Genomic DNA, 18,661 nt, shown 5'->3' with positions numbered 1-18,661 from the left:
ATACAAAACCTTGAACCATCTGCCACGAAGCTCTCTTGTATGTTATAGTCTATAGAAAAAGAAACTCCTACTTCAATCATACTTCAAAAAGCCTGATTGGTCAATGTTTGAGGTTTCACAACAAAATCTAGTTCTTTGGAATCAAACCATGAGTAAATAAGGATGACTCAATACTTTTGCACAGCTGTGTATTTATATGTAGCATGTGTGTGTGCGTGTTGTGTGTGTGTGTGTATTATACCAAACAGCCTTGGGCTCAGCGTGCAACCAACCACATTTATGCAGAAATGAAAAATGTCAATAGAGCTTCCTTCCATAATATTGCCTATTTCACTGGCACATAACACTGTCCTTTGACTCATGGACATAAATTCAGTGGACACAGCACGGCGAACTGAATAATGATTAATGTAACTTTCATCCTGGGTTTGCTTCACTTGCTGTGGCCTTGGCTCCTTTAATAGTCATGGAACAGTGGAAAAATGTGATTCTGCTTGTCCTTCAAATAAAATGTTTCTGTAATGGCTTCTCATTAAGGGATATATATTCATATACAGGCACATTCACTCCACCAATTGCTTTGCCCTTTTTATATCTTTCACAAGCGTGTTAATGAAGAACTCTGGTGGATCAGAGCTTTAAAGCACTTGCAAAACAGCATAAAGTACCTCAGCTGCTGAGAAGTATTAATATAATTATCAAGGTTATATCAGGTTGCTTTTAATTCAATTGTCTCTCAACATTTCTCAGCTATGTCAGTCAATGCGCCTGCCTTGTCTTCAAAGCAACAGAAGACTTATCCATTCCAGTACCATTAAAACATCAATGTCTTATTTCTGCTAAATGGCAGAGGAAAGATAATTGGCATGTGTGCATGCATATTAATTAACTGATAATGAGACGATAAGGCCCCTCTCTACCTGCAGGTGTGGAACCACTAATCAATTGGCAGTGAAATGGGGTAAAAACTCTGCTTCTTTTATCCCACCACTGAAATTAAAAACCTATTTAGCAGCACGTTTTCCAACAAAGTGCTTTTCATTTATCTTCTCCAGCACATTATTCAATCACAGTTTCCATTTGTATAATGGTAATATTTTCATGTAATTTCCCGCTGCCTCAGAGATGGGTTTTTTTGATATGGCTTTGTAAAATGGCTATTCCATTCCAGCTCCATTCACTCGCTGGTAATAAACTTACAACCTATATTTCAGATTAAATGTCTTCAGCAAATGGAGCCAGTCTCAGATTTCTCAGTGCTCTGTGGGAAGATCGCTTCTGCTCCCTGGTGGCGACTTTAGAAACCATCCAAGTGGGGCTTCCTGCCCTCTGGTGGCAAGAACAGCAAAGTGTCAGAGAATCGATTTAACCCACATCTTGGCAGACTTTCATTTGCTGTGTAAGGTTTCCACGGCTTCTGACTGTCCAAGCAACAGACACCAGAAGTCTGATATGCAAAGCGAGCTGTATAGTTGAGAGCTGCAAGGATTCCCAGAGCTGAAACATAAGCTGACTATCTTAAAGGGTTACTGCTTTAGCCTGCAGCACATTTGGAAATGTTTGAAAGAATGTTTTGTGTCTATCGGTCCTGACCAGAGGTGTGCATAAGGAGAAGTGTGGGGGAGGAAAGAATGAACTCATGAATTGCTGTGAAAACAGAGACAGAAGATGCAGAGCATGAAAGGGGGCGTGAAAATATCTAAGGCTGAAAAACAGCCAGGCAGGATCAACTGAGCCTTGCAAAACACGCTTCTGCAATTCATTTATGTTACATTCACAAACTTCAATTGATCTTAATTGGTTTACATGTCATAGACCAACAAAACGCAGTACATCACTGGAAAATAAAAGGAATAGAAAGAAATATTTTTCTTTACAAACAAAAAATCTTAAATGTTTGGTATGCAATTGTACTCACCACCTCCCCTTTATATTAATACACATTTGAATACAATTCATTGCAACAAATCATTTTCAAAAACAATACAATATTTGTTCTCCGCCTGAGTACTTTGTAGGCTGCATAGGTTTGAACTCTGGTGAACAAACAGCCTCTGGAGGATCAAGGAACACAGCAGAAAGGATCAGGAAGAAATCTGAACATTGGCTTATTAATGACCTGAAAGGAGTCTGGCACAACTTACCAGGAACTGACATACACCTAACCTGGCAACCCAAACAAGAAGAGCATGTATCTAACTAGAAAATTTCTGGAGAAATTTAAGGGGGCTGCGAAAGTGTTCCCGTCGATTGGAACCTAGAGTTCTGATGCTAAAAATTAGCATCAATTCTAGAGTAAGCTACAATGTACTCAATAGAATGTGGAAAGTCACAAGCATGTTGAGTAACATGGACTTACTCCATTCAGTATGTTAAATTTAGTGCATAAGCTAAAATTTGCCAAAATGCTAATGTTAGCCTAAGTGCTACCAGTAGCATGTGGGGTATCACTGGCATGTTGTTTTAGATTGACTTCCTCCATTCAGTGTGCTAAACATGGCTAATAAATTTTTTAAAAATTGCTAAAGAGCTTATTTTAGGGAAAAGGCTACCGCTAGACTGCTACTGAGGGACAGTGCACTGCTATTGCTAATGATTGTGCTACAAAAAACTTACGATTTCTTCTGCTCTTTTGAAACTTATCTTACATTATTTAACACAAATTGTGCATATGGTGAATTTGGCAGAAAAATAATTTTTTCTTTTTTTTGTCATTGGTGGTAAATATATTTTAAAAGTAAAAATCTGATTTATACTTTGTGACAGTTCGTTATCAGAAAAAAACACTCATCTCTTGACACCAGATTAATAACAAGCAATATTATTGTTTATAAAACAAAAGCTCCTTTGAAATACTTATCTGGTTAGACACTAGAAATTTATAGTATAAACATCTCTTAACACCAAATTAATAACAAGTAATACTAGACAATTTCTGAAGAAATTTAGACAGGCCCGCCAATGTGTGCCAGCCGGTTGGACCCAAAACAGATATTCTAATGCTAAAAATTAGCAACAATGCTAAGCTTAGCTAAGCTGTACTCAATACTATGCTAACTAACATTACTTATTCCATTGAGTTTGCTAAAATTAGTGTATAAGCTAAGATTAGCCAAAATGCTTATGCAAGCCTAAATGCCGTCAGTGGCATATGGGGTATTACTAGGATGTTGTCTTACATTGACTTCCTCCATTCAATAAAAAATGTAAAATAGTTATTATAGGGAAAAGGCTAATGCTAATTCACTAGTGGGGGGCAGTTAAATGCTAATATTTTTGTTAATGTTAATGCACCACCTTGCAGAGGTGATCCTGATGACACAGAGGTTGACGGACAGTAGTGCAGCGTTGCATCCTCTTGCTGACAGGCCTTCTTTCACCCTCAGACAGGCCAATCTGTACACACACCATCTCCGACACCACAGACTCCATCTCAGTCCCCATGCAACCCATTTGTCAAGTCAAACAACCTCAGAGATGTGGCTTTCTAGTTTCAGAGGTGACCCTATCAAAATGACCCCTACGCAATGGCCATAAATCGTTTGCTTTATGTAGCACTATATCCATCTAAAAGGAGAATAAAAAGACATATATCATGCTAGTAAGTATATTGTCCCAAAAGATCTGAGAATCTGAGAGAACTTCAAAATAAGTTTCACTTGGAAAGATGATTAAGACGGGGATATCTAGTTAAAGCTCTGTCTTTTCTTCTGCTTTTTCTCCAGATGTTTGTGTTCGGTTTCTCCTTAAGCATTTCAGAGATCCACCACCGCTGTGTCTTTGCTTGTATTTCAACCCATTTGACTGATACAGAGCGAGCACACAGCTGATGAGATCACTGAAGCTTCAAAATAAAGGCCATCACCTTAAAATCTCGGTGTTGTAGGCTCAGGTGGTTTCGCTCTCCAAAGCATCCTGGAGTGTTGTTGTGTTTGGTAACTTAACCATGTCTTAGCTTTATTTTACAAGCCTTTGTCTGCAGGATTATACAGCCGTTTTAAAATCACCTCCTTAGCAATATTGGTTAAGAATTAACAATAAAGCTTGCCAAACAATGACTACTGATAAAACCTTGCAGTCACAGCCTTTGTTACTGACTTTCTGCCTATAAAACTGAATAAGATGGGTCAAGTTTTTTGAGTATCCTTCCACAAATTCTTAGAATAGTTTGCTGGAACATAATTCTTAAAATTTTTCCATTATGTGTTTGAGGTGTTACCTTAAAATTCCTCCCCAGATGTGCCTCCGATGTTGTGAATTAGCCTTTTAAAAAGCTTAAAGTGTCTTGAGATCATAAAATGGGTTTTATTTGTTAAATCATTGTAGATATAAATTTCTGAACATTAATGAAACAGAAAAAAAATCTCTCACTATTGTGGCAATATTTAGTATTTAAATACTGAAATGTTGAAAATATTTACAACACAAATCAATTTTGTTTAAAGTATCTTTAATTTAATATTTGGTTTGATACACATATTTTTACTAAAATAAAGCATATTTTGCTACACACATCTTCAACATATATGGAAAGTGCACATCTGCTGCTGCACAGAGTTGTGACAAATACTGTTTGCTCTAACTTCAGTTCCCAGATCAAATTAAATTGAAGATAATCAGCAGAAGTTCAGCAGATAAACTTATAAGGAGTTTTTTCTCCAAACAAAAAAAAAAACAAACAGCTGAAATGGGAAATCAACAAGTTGACCACTACTTGTTGACTATTCTGAAAGGCCTTCTTGGCTTGTGTTCCTTCAGCTTAGTTATGATATTTGGACTGTAATGCGTACAGTTCTTTGAGTGGTTAGAATGACTTGAGAGGTGCCATATAAATTCAGTCCATAAACCATCTGATTTTAATGCTTTCATATGGCTCACTATACAATCATTTAAATAAATACTGGAATTTCTGGACATAGAAAAACAAAGCTCTCTTTTTTGCAGCTGTTCATCATGGTAAATGTAAATAATAAACATTGTGCTTTCACTTTTAAAAAACTTTTAAAAATTTTTTACATTCAGCACAGTACAAAGACACAAGTATGAAAGTTAAAAATAGGGTGCTGTACAGCTAACGCTTCAGATTGTTATTGCTACAATAGAGATAAATGGGCAACATTCCTCATACATGAATTAGATGGAGATCTGGGGAGTTCTTCAATAATTTTTGTTTTGTTGTAGGATGTATCATCCTGCTAAAAGAAAACAGCAGAGATATGCCTCCGTAGGTCAGAGTTAAGTCTCCTGATCATGAACGGCAAGACGGAAAAAAATAAAAATAAAAAAATCAAAGCCATCCATGTGATGTAAACGAAAATGTGACTCTTCAGACTACACTATTGTCTTTGATTGCTCCATGATCCTGTTTTACTGCTCAAGTACTCCATGTTGCTTTTTTTATAGTAGATAAGTATCAGGCCAGTAAGAACTGTTCCTTCTTGGAATACTGCAGACTGGAAACATCCCACTAAAGCTCTAACCCCTTTGTCAAACCACCAATCTTTACCCATATCCAACCCCCCCCCGGTGTGAACACATCAGCTTTGAAGAAAAAGTGTTCACTTGATGCATAATATAAAATAAATTAAACACTTAAAAGTTACCAATACCGAAAATAGCATGGAATTTGTAAAAACTTTCAAAAGAAAATATCTGACACTGGCTCACTTCTACAAATTCTAAGTACAAAAGTCCAAATTCCTTTATCAATTGTTACAATTGCACCATACTGCTTAGTGAAATACTTTATCATGCGTTTGGGTTAGAAAGCCTATTTTTTCTGAAAAAGGTTTACAAAAATATGTACGGCTTCAAAGGGAAATATTCTACCAGGACGCTGTTTGTTGGTCTCATCTTTTTTTTTTTTTGTTTCACATGCAAGTTCACTATAATAGAGTTAAAGCAGGTGTAACCTGGTTGTATTTCTCTTTTGTTATAACTACACAAAATGCCGCTTTTTTGGTTATTTGTATTGTTTCTTACCTGACTGAAACACCTCTAAAAAAACTGTCATTCTTTTAACCGTGTTACTTTAAGAGCGGAAGCCCCGCCTTTTAATTTCTTCTTCTGTGGTATTGTCTTTAAATTGTTTGTGCCCCTTAGACCCTCCCCTTGTGTTATGTTGTTCTGCGGGAGAGGTGTGTGCTGTTTATTTTTCATCTAAATACATCCAGTTTATTTATAGATTTATCAAGTTAATTTCTGTAATGTACTTTTGTTTTATGTAGGAGTTGGAGTGGGCAGCCTATAACACGGTTGTTTTCTGTTAATCCTTTTTTAAAGACAAACCGTGTCACAGCCTGATCATTTAATAAAACCAGCACAAAGCAGAAAGGATCCAGTTACACAGGAACCGTTTCAATTAAGTAGTTTTCTTTTAAATGAGGAGTTTCTACATTAAAAAAAATGAAGATTTTAAATAATCACAACATAGATTTACAGTTAACTTAAGTTACGCTCAATAAAATTGCACAAGTTAATGTTAATCAAACAGTTAATTTTGCACATATTTTTAGTAAAAAAAAATGTGCAAAAATAACTTATACGGTTACAGTGAGTTATGTGTACATCCATGTCAATACAACTCACTCAAAATGATCAAATTAGTTTAGTTGTGTAAACTTAAGATGTACAACTTGCACATACTAACATTTTTAAGTTTTGGAAACTTAATATTTTTGAGGCAAGGAATTTGCATAAATATTTAAAGTAAACTTCACTTATTGCGTTTTACAGTGTGTATCATCAGGGTGGTTCTGGTTGTTCTGGTTCTGTGCCGCTGACCGATCTTTTTGCAGATTTATCAGTCGACTCTGCAGAGCTGATGGATTTTCCAAGCAACTTTGCTTGGATGAAGGCCCATCTTCTTCCTCCGTTTTAAACGACAGCGCACGTTTTCTGGTTCCATTGTTGATCTTACACAGGTCCTGTGTAAAGAAATAGGAATTTTATTACAATTTTGAAATGTTACCCAATATAAAGCGGATAAAAAGATGAAAATGTACTGTATGTCTAGTGTAGTAAAGTTCAATAAAAGTGACCTCTCTAGAGCTTTTGCCAAATTTATAGATGTATTTGGGAGTATGTTGAGGGACATCTTGTCTGTTTAACGGTGAGACGGTGAAGTTAACACCCTTCATTGGGTGATAACTTTTTCTCGACGGAGGTGGCGGCAATGGAGATATAGGAGGAGTCTCTCCCTGCAGAAGAAAATAAATATTAGTGGTTAATATAATATTTGTTTGCATTATTGTTTTGATTTGGTTTGTCAAGGTTGATCAAGATGACTTTTGAAAACAACTAACATACCCCATAAGTTTGGGCAAACTTCTCCGCAAACGGCTGCAGTTTTATGCTGTAGAGGTGGTAGAAATTGATGAGGCTGCCTCTCTTATCCTCCACTGAGTTTTCTTCTGGTGTCGGAAAAGCAGCTCTATGGGTTCCAAGATCTGTCAGCAACAGCGTAATAAAAGAAATCAAGTCTCAAACAAACATCTGAAGCTTCCACAAGACTTTAGTTACAGCAAGAGATTAAATTAGTAACTTCTTAGGGTCGCTTGCTCTGGATTGTATTTACTGAGGATACATAAATGAAGAAATTCAAAGCTACACACCCATTTTTATGACATAAAATTCCAACAACATAAATTTTACATTTTTGTTTGAAATGGAAAAAATGGGAATGAATACTTAAAGAATAGACAAACCCATAAATGTGGTAACAGTAAATTATTGTTGTGTTAGTGTCAGATATGTGTGCAAAGAGGAAAACTAAAATCTGAAGTTACACTACTATGATGGTTATGTTATCATTTAAACTGCTACAATATTGTTTTTGTTATTATGCAACAACTTTATAGCAGCCTTGCTAACAGGTAAAACAGAAACAAAATATTATTGGGTGAATTCACAAGTTAATACTTCTATAAAAAATAATATTTAATCTCTGGTGAACACCCGAACAGACAGAAATCATACCCATCATCTCTTTGGGAAGATTTTCCAAAGGTGACTCTGAGTTCAGCATCTCTTTGGAAACCTGAGGGTGAAAACGTTCAGTTGACATTTAGCAACATTTGAGGCTTCAAAACATGGCAAAAATGACATTAGATATACATAAAGAACAGTAATAATGAAGCTGCCATGCCCCCAAAAAGTATTCACATCGCTTCATTTTTTCACATTTCTAGTTATAGCCTTATTCCAAATTGTATTAAATTATTAAATGAAACTCTTTCCCAAAAGTCTATATGCAAATACTATTTGCATATAGTATTTGCAAATAGTACTCACATTTATACTCATATAAACACATTTATGTGAGTATTCACAACCTTTGCAATGAAGCTCAAAATTGAGCCATTTCCACTGACGGTCTTTGAACTTCCCCTCCTCCATACCTTTTTTTTGCTTACATAATTTCCCTGTTTCAATTATACCATGCTCTAAATATAGTCTCCTTATGAAAATATAATAAAATAATGGAAGTCATCTTATTCTTAACCAAGAACATGATCTCAGACCAATCAATACATGTTCAAATCAAATAATGATTAAGGTTACTGAGCCAATGACAGTAAAGATAGTGAAAAACTCCCAACACTTGGATAAGTCAGAAAAACAGCACTTACACTTTCATTGGTATATGGCTCTGTCATAGATCGATAGAGAGATGTCTGAGGAGATAGAGCGGCTACTATCTCCTCAAACGTTAGCTTGTACTTGGTAGCCTGCAAAAGCAAACAAGAAAAGCTAGAAACTGAATTGGTGATTTCATAAACAACATATCACTCAGGATGATTTTTTGTATTCTCATACTTTCTGAATTCGGTATTACAATTGTAAACACACACTCTCTGGATTTTGCTTCACAGTGGTTCAGATCTTTTAAATTTATTACCATTAGCAAACTTTCTTTCATTTTTAACCCAATGATTTTAACAGAGTCCTTGTATCAGAGAGAATAAAAGTAACTTTTTTGTTTGTTTCAGCTACACAACCTTCTGCATAACGGACAATGCAAGAAAGACCATTTAAAAGCCTTCTCCAAAACTTTGTTGCCTTGTCTGGCAGGATTTTTATAGTCATGTTATTTTTCTGGTGTCTATTTTTGCATAAAACAGCGATTCTCGATTATTAGTTTTTGACATCTAGACATATTGTAGCCCAACATACATTTTGTCTTCAAAAACAACCAGATGAAACTGAGCTGAGAGAACAAAACCAGAAGAAAAAGTCTGCAGTAAAAAACAACATATAAAAGTATAAAAACATGGAAACCGATATGGGAGGGCTTAACAAATCAAAGCCCACCTTTGCTATGATGTAGATGGCGCTAATGAGCAGGTGGTCCAGGTGACCGTCTTTCATGAGGGGAGTGTGCTGGGACAGGGAATTCTCCAAACAGGTCCACATCTTTGACATCAATTCATCAGAGACGTGTAGTTTCAAACACATTTCCCTCAGACGCTCTCCCATCTCACTGTAAACCTGATCACAGGACAAAGCACAGCTGCAGAAAACAAATATTTTAACAGTGGAAACTTTAAAATATTTTTTAAAGTTTCCAGTGGAAAGTTCTGGGAGTAAGAACTCACCATCCTAGCAAACTGGTGTAGGAAAGGTTGCCCCTTGGGTCTGCTTACAGCTGAGGAGCAATGCTGGTGGTCTGAGGTCGTGGACGACTCTGCTTCCAATATTACATCTGCTAGCAAGCACACAACTTATTGTATTTTAAGTTTTTTTCAATAAACTTAAGCAAAAGGAAGCTTTATCACTCTTTGTACCTTCTTGTGGGTTAGATTCCGGCTGACCTTCGACATTTGTTGGGGAAGTCAGCTGCGTGTGGCATTAGAAACCAGTTGGGATAAAGCAATACTGAAGTCTTTTCGATAAAAACTAAACACATGTCAGTATTTTACAGGTGAATGTTTTGTTTTGCAATGGCAGACCTGGTGTTTGAAAGGTGGAAATCCTTCATTGTCTTTGATTTTCTCCCACAGGAGAGAGTGGCTGGCCCAAACAGAGCTCTCTAAAACACTTGTTCCAATTAGCTTAAAGCGTTTGATCAAGTCCATAAATTTTCCCTTCCAGAATCTTAATAGGAACTGGTTATGTACCTGTGAAACCACAAGACAAAAAAATCTAAAGCAGGTAACTCAGATTTTACAGCACGTCTTGAGAGTTTTGTGTATCAAACCTTTAAGAAAAGGTAGGAATCCAGTTTGAAAACTTTGAGGAGCAAAGTGACGTCACTGGCTTGAAATTTCAGGGCGATCTGCAAGCAACAGGCCACCAGGCAGCGGTGCCAAAGGTCATCCTCCAAGAAGCACTGGATGTGTGATATCACAACAAAAGAACTATTACGTCACATCAAACCAAAGATGTGAGAGGAGAACAAACAAAATCAAAATTTGGATTCAAAATTAGCAGTACACACTGAAGGTCCTGCATGTTTTATGCGTTTCCCTGCTGCTGCTCACCTGGTTTAAATGAATGGGTAATTAACATCTAAAATATGCAGCACAGTGGGGCCAGAGGACCAGGGTTGGTGACCACTGTTACACACTATCTAGCAAAGGGATCTCCAATTCCAGCACTGTGACTGTCCATAAGGAAACTACAGTACAGACCAAAAGTTTGGACAAACCTTTTAATTCAATGAGTTTCCTTTATTTTCATGACTATTGACATTGTAGATTCACACTGAAGACATCAAAACTATGAATAACACATGTGGAAATATGCACTAAACAAAAAAGTGTAAAACAACTGAAAATACCCCTTATATTCTAGTTTCTTCAAAGTAGCAACCTTTTGCTGTGATTACTGCTTTGCACACACTCTGCTTTTTCTTGATGAGCTTCAAGAGGTAGCCACCTGAAATGGTTTTCACTTCATAGGTGTGCCCTGTCAGGTTAATAAGTGGGATTTATTGCCTTATAAATAGTCATGAAAATAAAGAAAACCCATTGAATTAGAATGTGTGTCCAAACTTTTGGTCTGTACTGTACATGCAAATGCAGTTCTTAGTGTGGCCACACGAGGGCAGCATACTCACAGTGATGACACCGACACCAGACTTTAATCTAACCTGAATGCCAGTAAGACTTTCTAAGATGGTGTAGTAGAGTTCTGTGGCCTTTGAGAAGCACTTTTCCTCCAGCTCTGAAAACACCAGACAGTTTAAATGGAAGCATTTTGTTATTAAAATGTTCTGTAAACAAGTAATGGAGTAAATGGGACTCTTTTAGGGTTACCTCTTTTAGCGTTGTCATGTTGATCATCCTTGCAGTGCTGCAGAAACTCTTGCAGCATGTCTTTCAGTCTAATTTTTATTCCCTGTGTGGGATCTCTGGAGCAGGTCCTGAAGTCAATGTATTTTTCACAAGAAGAGGGAAAAAAATATGTGTCAGAAATCATTTCTAAATGTGAATAAAAACAGTCTGTAAGTAAACATTTTCATATATTTAGTGGCTTTCACAAAAAACTTTATCTTATTTGTTCAAAAACTATTGTTTTAATAAGCAAAGAATGCAAACATTGTAGCTTATAAATACTGATTTGCTAGGGAAACTATAAGTCATTGCCACAGGAGCGAGGAACTGTTCTGTTGCAGCGCTAACCTGAATAGAGTGATCAGACGGTCACTGGGGCCGGGCCCCGGCTTTTCTACGTTAGGTCCAGGAGCGGTTGCCATGGTGAACTCTTCACTGACGGCGGTCAAAGAAGGAGGCCGCGACTAACTGATGAAAAATAAGATCAAGAACTCTCAGAAACAGAGAACAAAATCACATCTATAAATATTTGTGATACATAGACTGGGTTTTACCTGGCCAATGCCGATTTCTGATTTTCTTTGAAGTATGGTCTGTCAATCCAGACTTTGTTTTCTAAGGACTATGACACATAAAACGGAAAAATAGTGCAGTGGTGGGGAATTTAAAATTTCCAATAAACACACATTGGCAAGACTACAAACAAATTAACAGCATGATTAAATATTTTTTACGATTGTCACAAAAAGTTTAGGAGACCACAGAGTCACACCCTGCTTGTATATAAAGTCTGAAGCTTAGAAAAATAGCTGGGTACCTCCTTGGTGAGCACTACGCACTCTTCAGGCGTTCTCTTATATTTTCTACATCATTTATTTATTCAGTGATGCTTGTAGCATGAATTTGTTTTAGGAGCTTTTCCTTCAAAGTGATTCATCTGATGTATTTTTACATCTTTTAAACACATTTGAAGTTAAAAAGGTACAAACAAAATCTTCATCAATCATTACATGTTTTTACTTTTTTATTTAAATCACTTAAACAACTTTCAACCCTTCTAAAACAATAAAATTAAATTATTTTCACGTTTTTATCCTTTAAAATGTTGGTTTCATTGTTTAGATGATTGCTTATTCCAAAAAAAGACAAATTAGCATTTTCTCTCATTCTGAAAAGCCCCACACTTCAAAGAAAACTAAAGTTTTTAAATTTCTCTGCCTTACGGCATAAAACCCCAAATTCTAAAATTAAATTAAATAAATTAGCCATATTTGGATTTTCTACTACATTTGACATGATTTGTTTTTCCTATTGTTAGCCTTTTTCAGTGAATTCTTGTTTTTGCATCAGCTTGTGTGCATTTTTGCTAGTTAAAGTGTTAAAAGGGTTGTAAACTTGAGGAGGGAACATGAATTAATTGTAAAGGTTTTCAATATTTAAATCTGATGGTGTGGGTGAATTTCTGAAGTATCTATGCATTCAAAGTCAGTGATCTCCACTAACACATGACAGTGATGTGTTTGTCAATAATCACACCGTTTTTGTTCCTACAGAGTCTGTAAGTCTATCTGGGCTGGTCACTGGAACGGCCTTAGTCAAATATGCTCAACAAAGTTTACTTTGGCTCTTCGGTCCTAATGGTATGATGTTATCTTTCTCTATCAACACACTGTATGTAGATTAGTCTTTCTATCTGATCTCATCCATTTATGTTTGTTGTTTGTAGATTTGGACTCTTCCAGGCCAGGCCAGTGTGACCAGAGAAAGAAAATGATGCATTTTATCAACGTTATCATTGAAAATTGATTTTAAAAGAAAGGTTCAGTGTATTTTCAATGAAAAGTGAAATGATTCATCTACCGCCAAATTTTTATTTACGTACATTTCACTATATAGAATTGGCAGGAACCAAAATGCGCAATACACTGTATTATTTTATAATTTTCTAAAATTATGACAATGAAAAAAAAGAAAAATATTCATTTCCTCACTAGCTCAACCACTTGTTCAAAAGATGTGAAATGAGATAATGATTGACTATATTGCTTTTAGGTTAAATGTAAACATAATCAGAATATATTAAATCAAATTGAAAAAAAAAAGAGAGAAAATACTCCATTTTCCTCGGGGAGCTACAGCGCCCCCTGGCGCCCTATTGGTGCAGCAACCAATTAAAGGCATTAGTTTTAACTGTAAAACATAAATGACGATATATTGCATTGTCTCTTCTAATTTTCACCTTCCTTCAATGTGTGTGCGCAAAGACTTATGCTACGTAGCTACAGGCCTATCTTTAAATTACAACTGTTAACCTATATATCCGATAAATGCATTAAGTTTTAGTTGAGCTGATTCAAATTTCCTGCCATTCACAGGAGCTTCTCGGCGGAGGTAACAACAGAAAAGAGGGGCTGGTCGTCCACCACCCCGGAGATGACGGCGTTCTAACAGAAAGAGTCACCTCAGGCTTTTTTCTTATTCAACTTTCTAAAAGAAGACACGCGGTTTTGTTTTGTTTTCCCAGTTAAAGTCCTGGACCTTTAACTGGTTAATACCGGCTACACTTCAACTGTGCCTGGATAATAATAACTCTACATGTCATCTTAAGTATGATACACTGTTGTACATATATAGAAATAAGTTTTTACACTTGTTAATAAACAAACATAATCATGCAGCAAACAATTTAGGGTTTTCTTAAAGACTTACCGCATTACTAAGGACGCAACGAGCCTTCCTGTCAGCTGACTGCGGAAATGAACTGTAAGCGCGGGAAATATCAGGGAGGTGCACGTGAAACAAGAACACATCCGGGTACTCAGCGGAAATGTCCTCGCCCCCTTTTAAAAGGACAACATAGAAAACTACGGATTGGATGGGAGTGAAAGCAACTCCTGGGACATTTGGTGCAATAAAATAATAAAATAAGCAAACAGCCGTGTTGAGAGTTTTGTTTGCTTCATCTTGTGTCGTTTCGCTGATTTTCTACATTTTAATAAAACAGGTATGAGAAATGAGACAGAAATTCTGACGTAATGACAGAGGTAAACAACCTCAACTAGAGGGCCAAGACTTAAAGAAATTAACAAGGAGTTTCTTATTACTTTCTTAATGCATCATTTACTTAGAATTACGTTCCTTTGTAACTTTTTTTCACAATTTCTTGCCTTTTTCAAGAGATATAAATAAAAGATACAAATGTTACTAAAATAGGTTGAGATGATTCTAAAGTTATTTTATATGTTCAGATAGATCAAAGTCAGTCAATTAATCTTCCATTACTATAGCACCTGGTAAACTGTTTGGCATGTAGAAACAATTTTTTACAAAAAATATAAAACTATAACAATGGCTGCCATGGGTCAACATAAAACTGCATGGACCTCAATATAAATGCCACTTAATGGAATGGAGTATTTAAATGAACAGCTGTCAGACAAATCATTGCTGCTATTTATTAACTGTGAAGGAAGCTGTTTAAATTGAGGGGATAAGCATCACAAAGTTACCACTATCATTAATGATTATGAAAATGCATTAGAAAAATAAATAGCAAGATATACGACTAATTTTGAATGAATAAATATGCTCATTTATGTTTGCATCAATATAAAGAAAAAATAGAAATATAAAATAAGCCTTGGAATTACTACAAATGACTGATTTAGGCTTTTTTAAAAACTTACTTGAAGAGACTTTGGAAGAAGAAAATAATTTTAGACAACTGGAAATCCATATGTTTCTATAAGAACTGAACACATTAATAAAAAAGCCATCAGGCAAAGTAAAACGCACAGGCACATGGGATGAATAGTCAGAAGAATATGTTTAATAAAAATAATTAAACCTCAATTTCCTCTATAGAACTTCATAGAAAGTAATCCAATAAATTACAAATTACTTTAAGACGCATTTTCCTGCACTACAATAATTATTTTGACTACACAGACCACATCTTGCAAGAATTACAACTTTCCAATGAGAAAAATAAAGACAAACTGACCAAGGTGACATTTTACGGTCTTATCAAGCTTGAACCAAAAATACAAAACCCACGTTTGCTCATCGTGTCCTCCTTTTACAGCAGTAGTGTTTTGTCACTCCCCTTGCATATTGGTCTCTGTTTACTTGCGTCAAGCCACATTATGAACTCAAACATTTCCAATTTGAGTCCTTTTGCGTTCCCACTTCTGTTGTTGCAAGCCCTAGCACACAAATCAATTCACTGAGGCGTCGCTGAGGGGCAGCAAATAATCAATCGATCAGTGGCTTACAGCAGACGGAGCAGTGGCTGGGTGTTTGCATAAGGGCACTACCAGTTAAAACAGAGCAGAGGTGCAGATATACAAAATGACAGTGGTATGTTTTGCTCAGACATAGAAAAATACCATACTGTTAGTAATCATTAAAAAATGCAAGTTGCATTGAAAGCAAATCATGATGAGGTCTATATAGAGCAGGCATACAAGAAAACCACTTTAAAGCAACATTAGAAAACTGACGTGTCTTCAGTCTTTGTGTTCAGACCTCGCAAATTTTTTAAAATTATTATCATTAAGCCCACTGGAGAGAGAGAGAGAGAAGGAGAGGTGCTACAGATACTTAGGAATTCAACAGTTTATCCAGGGGGCCCTTCTCCTTGGAAATATCTAACAGTCAACGGTGTAACAGCAGTCCTAGAGCAAGCACTGTTGTGCCAGAGATTACAAAAAGGTACTTCGGCTCGAGTGTAGTCCAGTGTTTATGTGTAACCCGGTTACAGCTCTAAAATGAATGTGCGCGGGGAAAGCTGAAGGAAACACACAAGCATGGTGAGTGAGCGGCTCTATGGGAGGATGAGGTGCAGGATAAGGGCACTTCTACATCTAGCTGAAGCTCAGTTTGTCAGCAAAACATTTTTGTGAATGATAAAATGAGACAAAGCTGCAGACTCCCAGCAACGCAAATTGAAATGATCAAGCCCTTCCTGAAGCAAACCCACCCAACGCTAACTTTAATACTCAGCTATAATGAACAATCAATACAGTCTTAAACAGGATTGATCCATGTTGTGCTTGTGGCACTTGTACTTTTAACACCACAGGCTGTCATGCAACACATTAAACTTCCTTCCTGAAGTCCCGAAGAGGCATGTTTGAAGAAAAAAGAACACTTGTAATGTGGTGTTCACAAGTCAAAACTAGTGAAGCTCCATAAACACAAAAACATTCAGACTGGAAAAGGTCTGGAAGCAGGAGTTACCGGGGCATGGAGGGAGAAACGGCATAACATAGTCACAGAGGAGATTGGGGAAACTTGGCTTCTGACACACATTCACACACAGTCCAGGAGAAACAGACAGACATGCATATGTACATCTGCACAGTGAAGTCAACTCTTTTAGCAAAGCTGAGGTAAAGATGCAGTCAAATACAATGGGATCTAAGGAATAATATCCACAACACTTTCAGGACATCTGAGGGTAAAAGGGCAGTTTTTTGGCACACAGTAGAAACTGAATATCTGTCAATAGCTGATCATGTCAACTAACAATTACACAAGTGAATATTTGTGTCTTATTTGAGGAACTACAAACTAAAATGTGTCATTCCTAGGGAGTAGGCAAATAAATGTTCTACTGTCAAATTATTTCTGATTGTGAACATTCTACATTTCCCACTCAACGTGTAATCCTGTCTCTAACCTGAATAAGAAAAAAGAAGGGAAGGGATAGGATGAATGAATTGTGAACTGGGGGTGGAAACATGGCAGATGAGAGAATCTACAGCTTCAGTGACATTCATTAGCTGCCCAGGTTATTGCTGACATTATCCAACATCCATCTGCAAAGCCAAAGTGTCAACAAACCTGCAAATGTACTGGCTATTTTACAAGTGAAACCAAAGTGTTTGAAAAGTGTCAATCCCCCCTCCCCAAACAATCAAAATATATTAATAGTACTGCTCAACGAGCAAGTTGATGTAGTTTCATCTTTTTTTTTTTTTAATAAAATTAATCCTGACATAATTACAATAATGCCTTTTCTTCTGTTGCAATTGTACATAATCAGGTGGTACAAGTTCACAGAGTTCAGAAAGTCTACCAAAGTCTGGCATGCAAAATGTCTCAATACAAGACTGTACCTTGTGAATAGACATGGACATTTTTTTTCTGGCTCCTTTAAGTCAGTTTTTTTTAAAAAGGTTTTTACAGTCTTTTTTTACACAACGTAGTTAGTTCTTGTATTTACATGTAAAGAAATCGCAACATAAGTGCTGGAAAATCCATATATATGTGAATAAATGTCTACATTTCTAGGCAATACATAAATAAATTTTTCATTTTCTGTTCGTAGGTTCAGTCCTCGTCACTGGAGTCCGAATCATCAGAGGATGAGGACGAGCTCCCGGACTCCGACGAAGATGACTCGGCTTTTGCTGAACCTTCAGGGCCGCTGTTTTCTCTCGGTTCTGCAGATTCCTCGTCATCCTCTTCCTCGTCGTCCAAAGCCTCCTCAGGCGCCTCATCCTCCTCCTCTTCCTCCTTTCCTGACGGCTGCTCCATTTCAGTCAGGGAGGAATGGGAGGCTGCGGGGGCAGACGGAAGAGGAGCAGCAGCAGCAGATGGAAGGGTTGAAGGGTCACTGTTTGAGCTCTGCAGCTGTGTGGCAGACACAGGAAGGTTAAGGCCTGGAGTGAGAAGCATCCCTGGATAAAGCATACTGGAGAGTAACAAGGGGTTAAGAGAGAGTGGGTGACTGGTGGCTGCAGAGGCAGCTGAAGCACTTGGTGTGACGGTGGCAGAGGAAGCAGAACTGGAAGTGGAGGAAGGAGTCGTGTTTACGTCCTCTGTCCTTTCTCCTTTGGTTTCCGAAGTGTTAGAGGGGGCATTAGACGGCTCGCATGTTCCGCTGCTGTCGGTTCCCTTCGTCTTCTCTTCGGAACCTCCCGCAGCTTCCTGAGTAGGCTTTCCAAGCATGCTGCTCATGCCGAGCAGGTTTGGCAATCCGGCCATACCAGAAAGCATCATGGGAAACATGGCGGCAAGATTGCTCGCGGCCAGGTTGCTGGCATCTGGCGGCAGTCCCATGAGGCCTGCAGTGAGCTGCAGGGACTGTAAACTTTGGAGGTTTTGCTGGAAGGCCTGCAGACTGCCGAGGTCCATGCCAGAGAGGAGACCGTTAGCCAGCAGGGAATTTAAACCCAGGGCGGAAGGTGCAGAGCTGGGTGCCGCTGCAGCCGCCGCAGCCACCGCTGCCTTGGCCAGGGGATTCTTCGGTCGGCGTCCTCGTCGGCTCACCTCCTCGGGAACGATAGGTCCAGTCAGGATCCGGTCAAACATGCTCTCAGGGAGATAACCCTAGTTAAACACAACAGATGCACAGGCTTAGAAGGAAAATTAAACGG

General features: G+C 37.5%; 2 protein-coding genes across 10 annotated transcripts in view; both read right to left on the bottom strand.

Moving 5' to 3' along the window:
* Nucleotides 1-4,837: 4,837 nt before the first annotated feature.
* rbl2 (RB transcriptional corepressor like 2) lies at nucleotides 4,838-14,030 on the bottom strand. Of its 2 annotated transcripts, none has more exons than XM_023331821.1 (15): nucleotides 13,986-14,030; nucleotides 11,831-11,898; nucleotides 11,625-11,744; nucleotides 11,259-11,365; nucleotides 11,093-11,166; nucleotides 10,199-10,330; nucleotides 9,951-10,118; nucleotides 9,786-9,837; nucleotides 9,597-9,706; nucleotides 9,313-9,489; nucleotides 8,631-8,729; nucleotides 7,978-8,038; nucleotides 7,309-7,448; nucleotides 7,041-7,199; nucleotides 4,838-6,926 (listed from the first exon to the last, which is right to left on the bottom strand). In XM_023331821.1, the coding sequence occupies exons 3-15, from the start codon at nucleotides 11,696-11,698 to the stop codon at nucleotides 6,720-6,722; spliced, it is 1,560 nt and encodes a 519-aa protein (XP_023187589.1). In that variant the 5' UTR covers nucleotides 11,699-11,744; nucleotides 11,831-11,898; nucleotides 13,986-14,030; the 3' UTR covers nucleotides 4,838-6,719. The 2 variants fall into 2 exon arrangements, with proteins under 2 accessions (XP_023187589.1, XP_023187590.1); XM_023331822.1 differs by having other exon boundaries at nucleotides 9,597-9,703.
* Nucleotides 14,031-15,083: 1,053 nt separating this feature from the next.
* The window catches only part of chd9 (chromodomain helicase DNA binding protein 9), a 96,327-nt gene continuing 92,749 nt past the window's right edge, over nucleotides 15,084-18,661 (bottom strand). For all 8 annotated transcript variants that reach the window (XM_023332617.1, XM_023332615.1, XM_023332616.1 and 5 more), the window contains one exon: nucleotides 15,084-18,614. In XM_023332617.1, the coding sequence (XP_023188385.1) occupies nucleotides 17,613-18,614 (1,002 nt within the window). In that variant the 3' untranslated portion in view covers nucleotides 15,084-17,612. The remainder of the gene's footprint in view (nucleotides 18,615-18,661) is intronic.

This window comes from Xiphophorus maculatus, chromosome 4 (genome assembly GCF_002775205.1).
Source record: "Xiphophorus maculatus strain JP 163 A chromosome 4, X_maculatus-5.0-male, whole genome shotgun sequence".
Lineage (NCBI taxonomy): Eukaryota > Metazoa > Chordata > Actinopteri > Cyprinodontiformes > Poeciliidae > Xiphophorus > Xiphophorus maculatus.
Note: the sequence above shows the minus strand (reverse complement) of the source record. Positions and strands in the feature narration are given on the sequence as shown.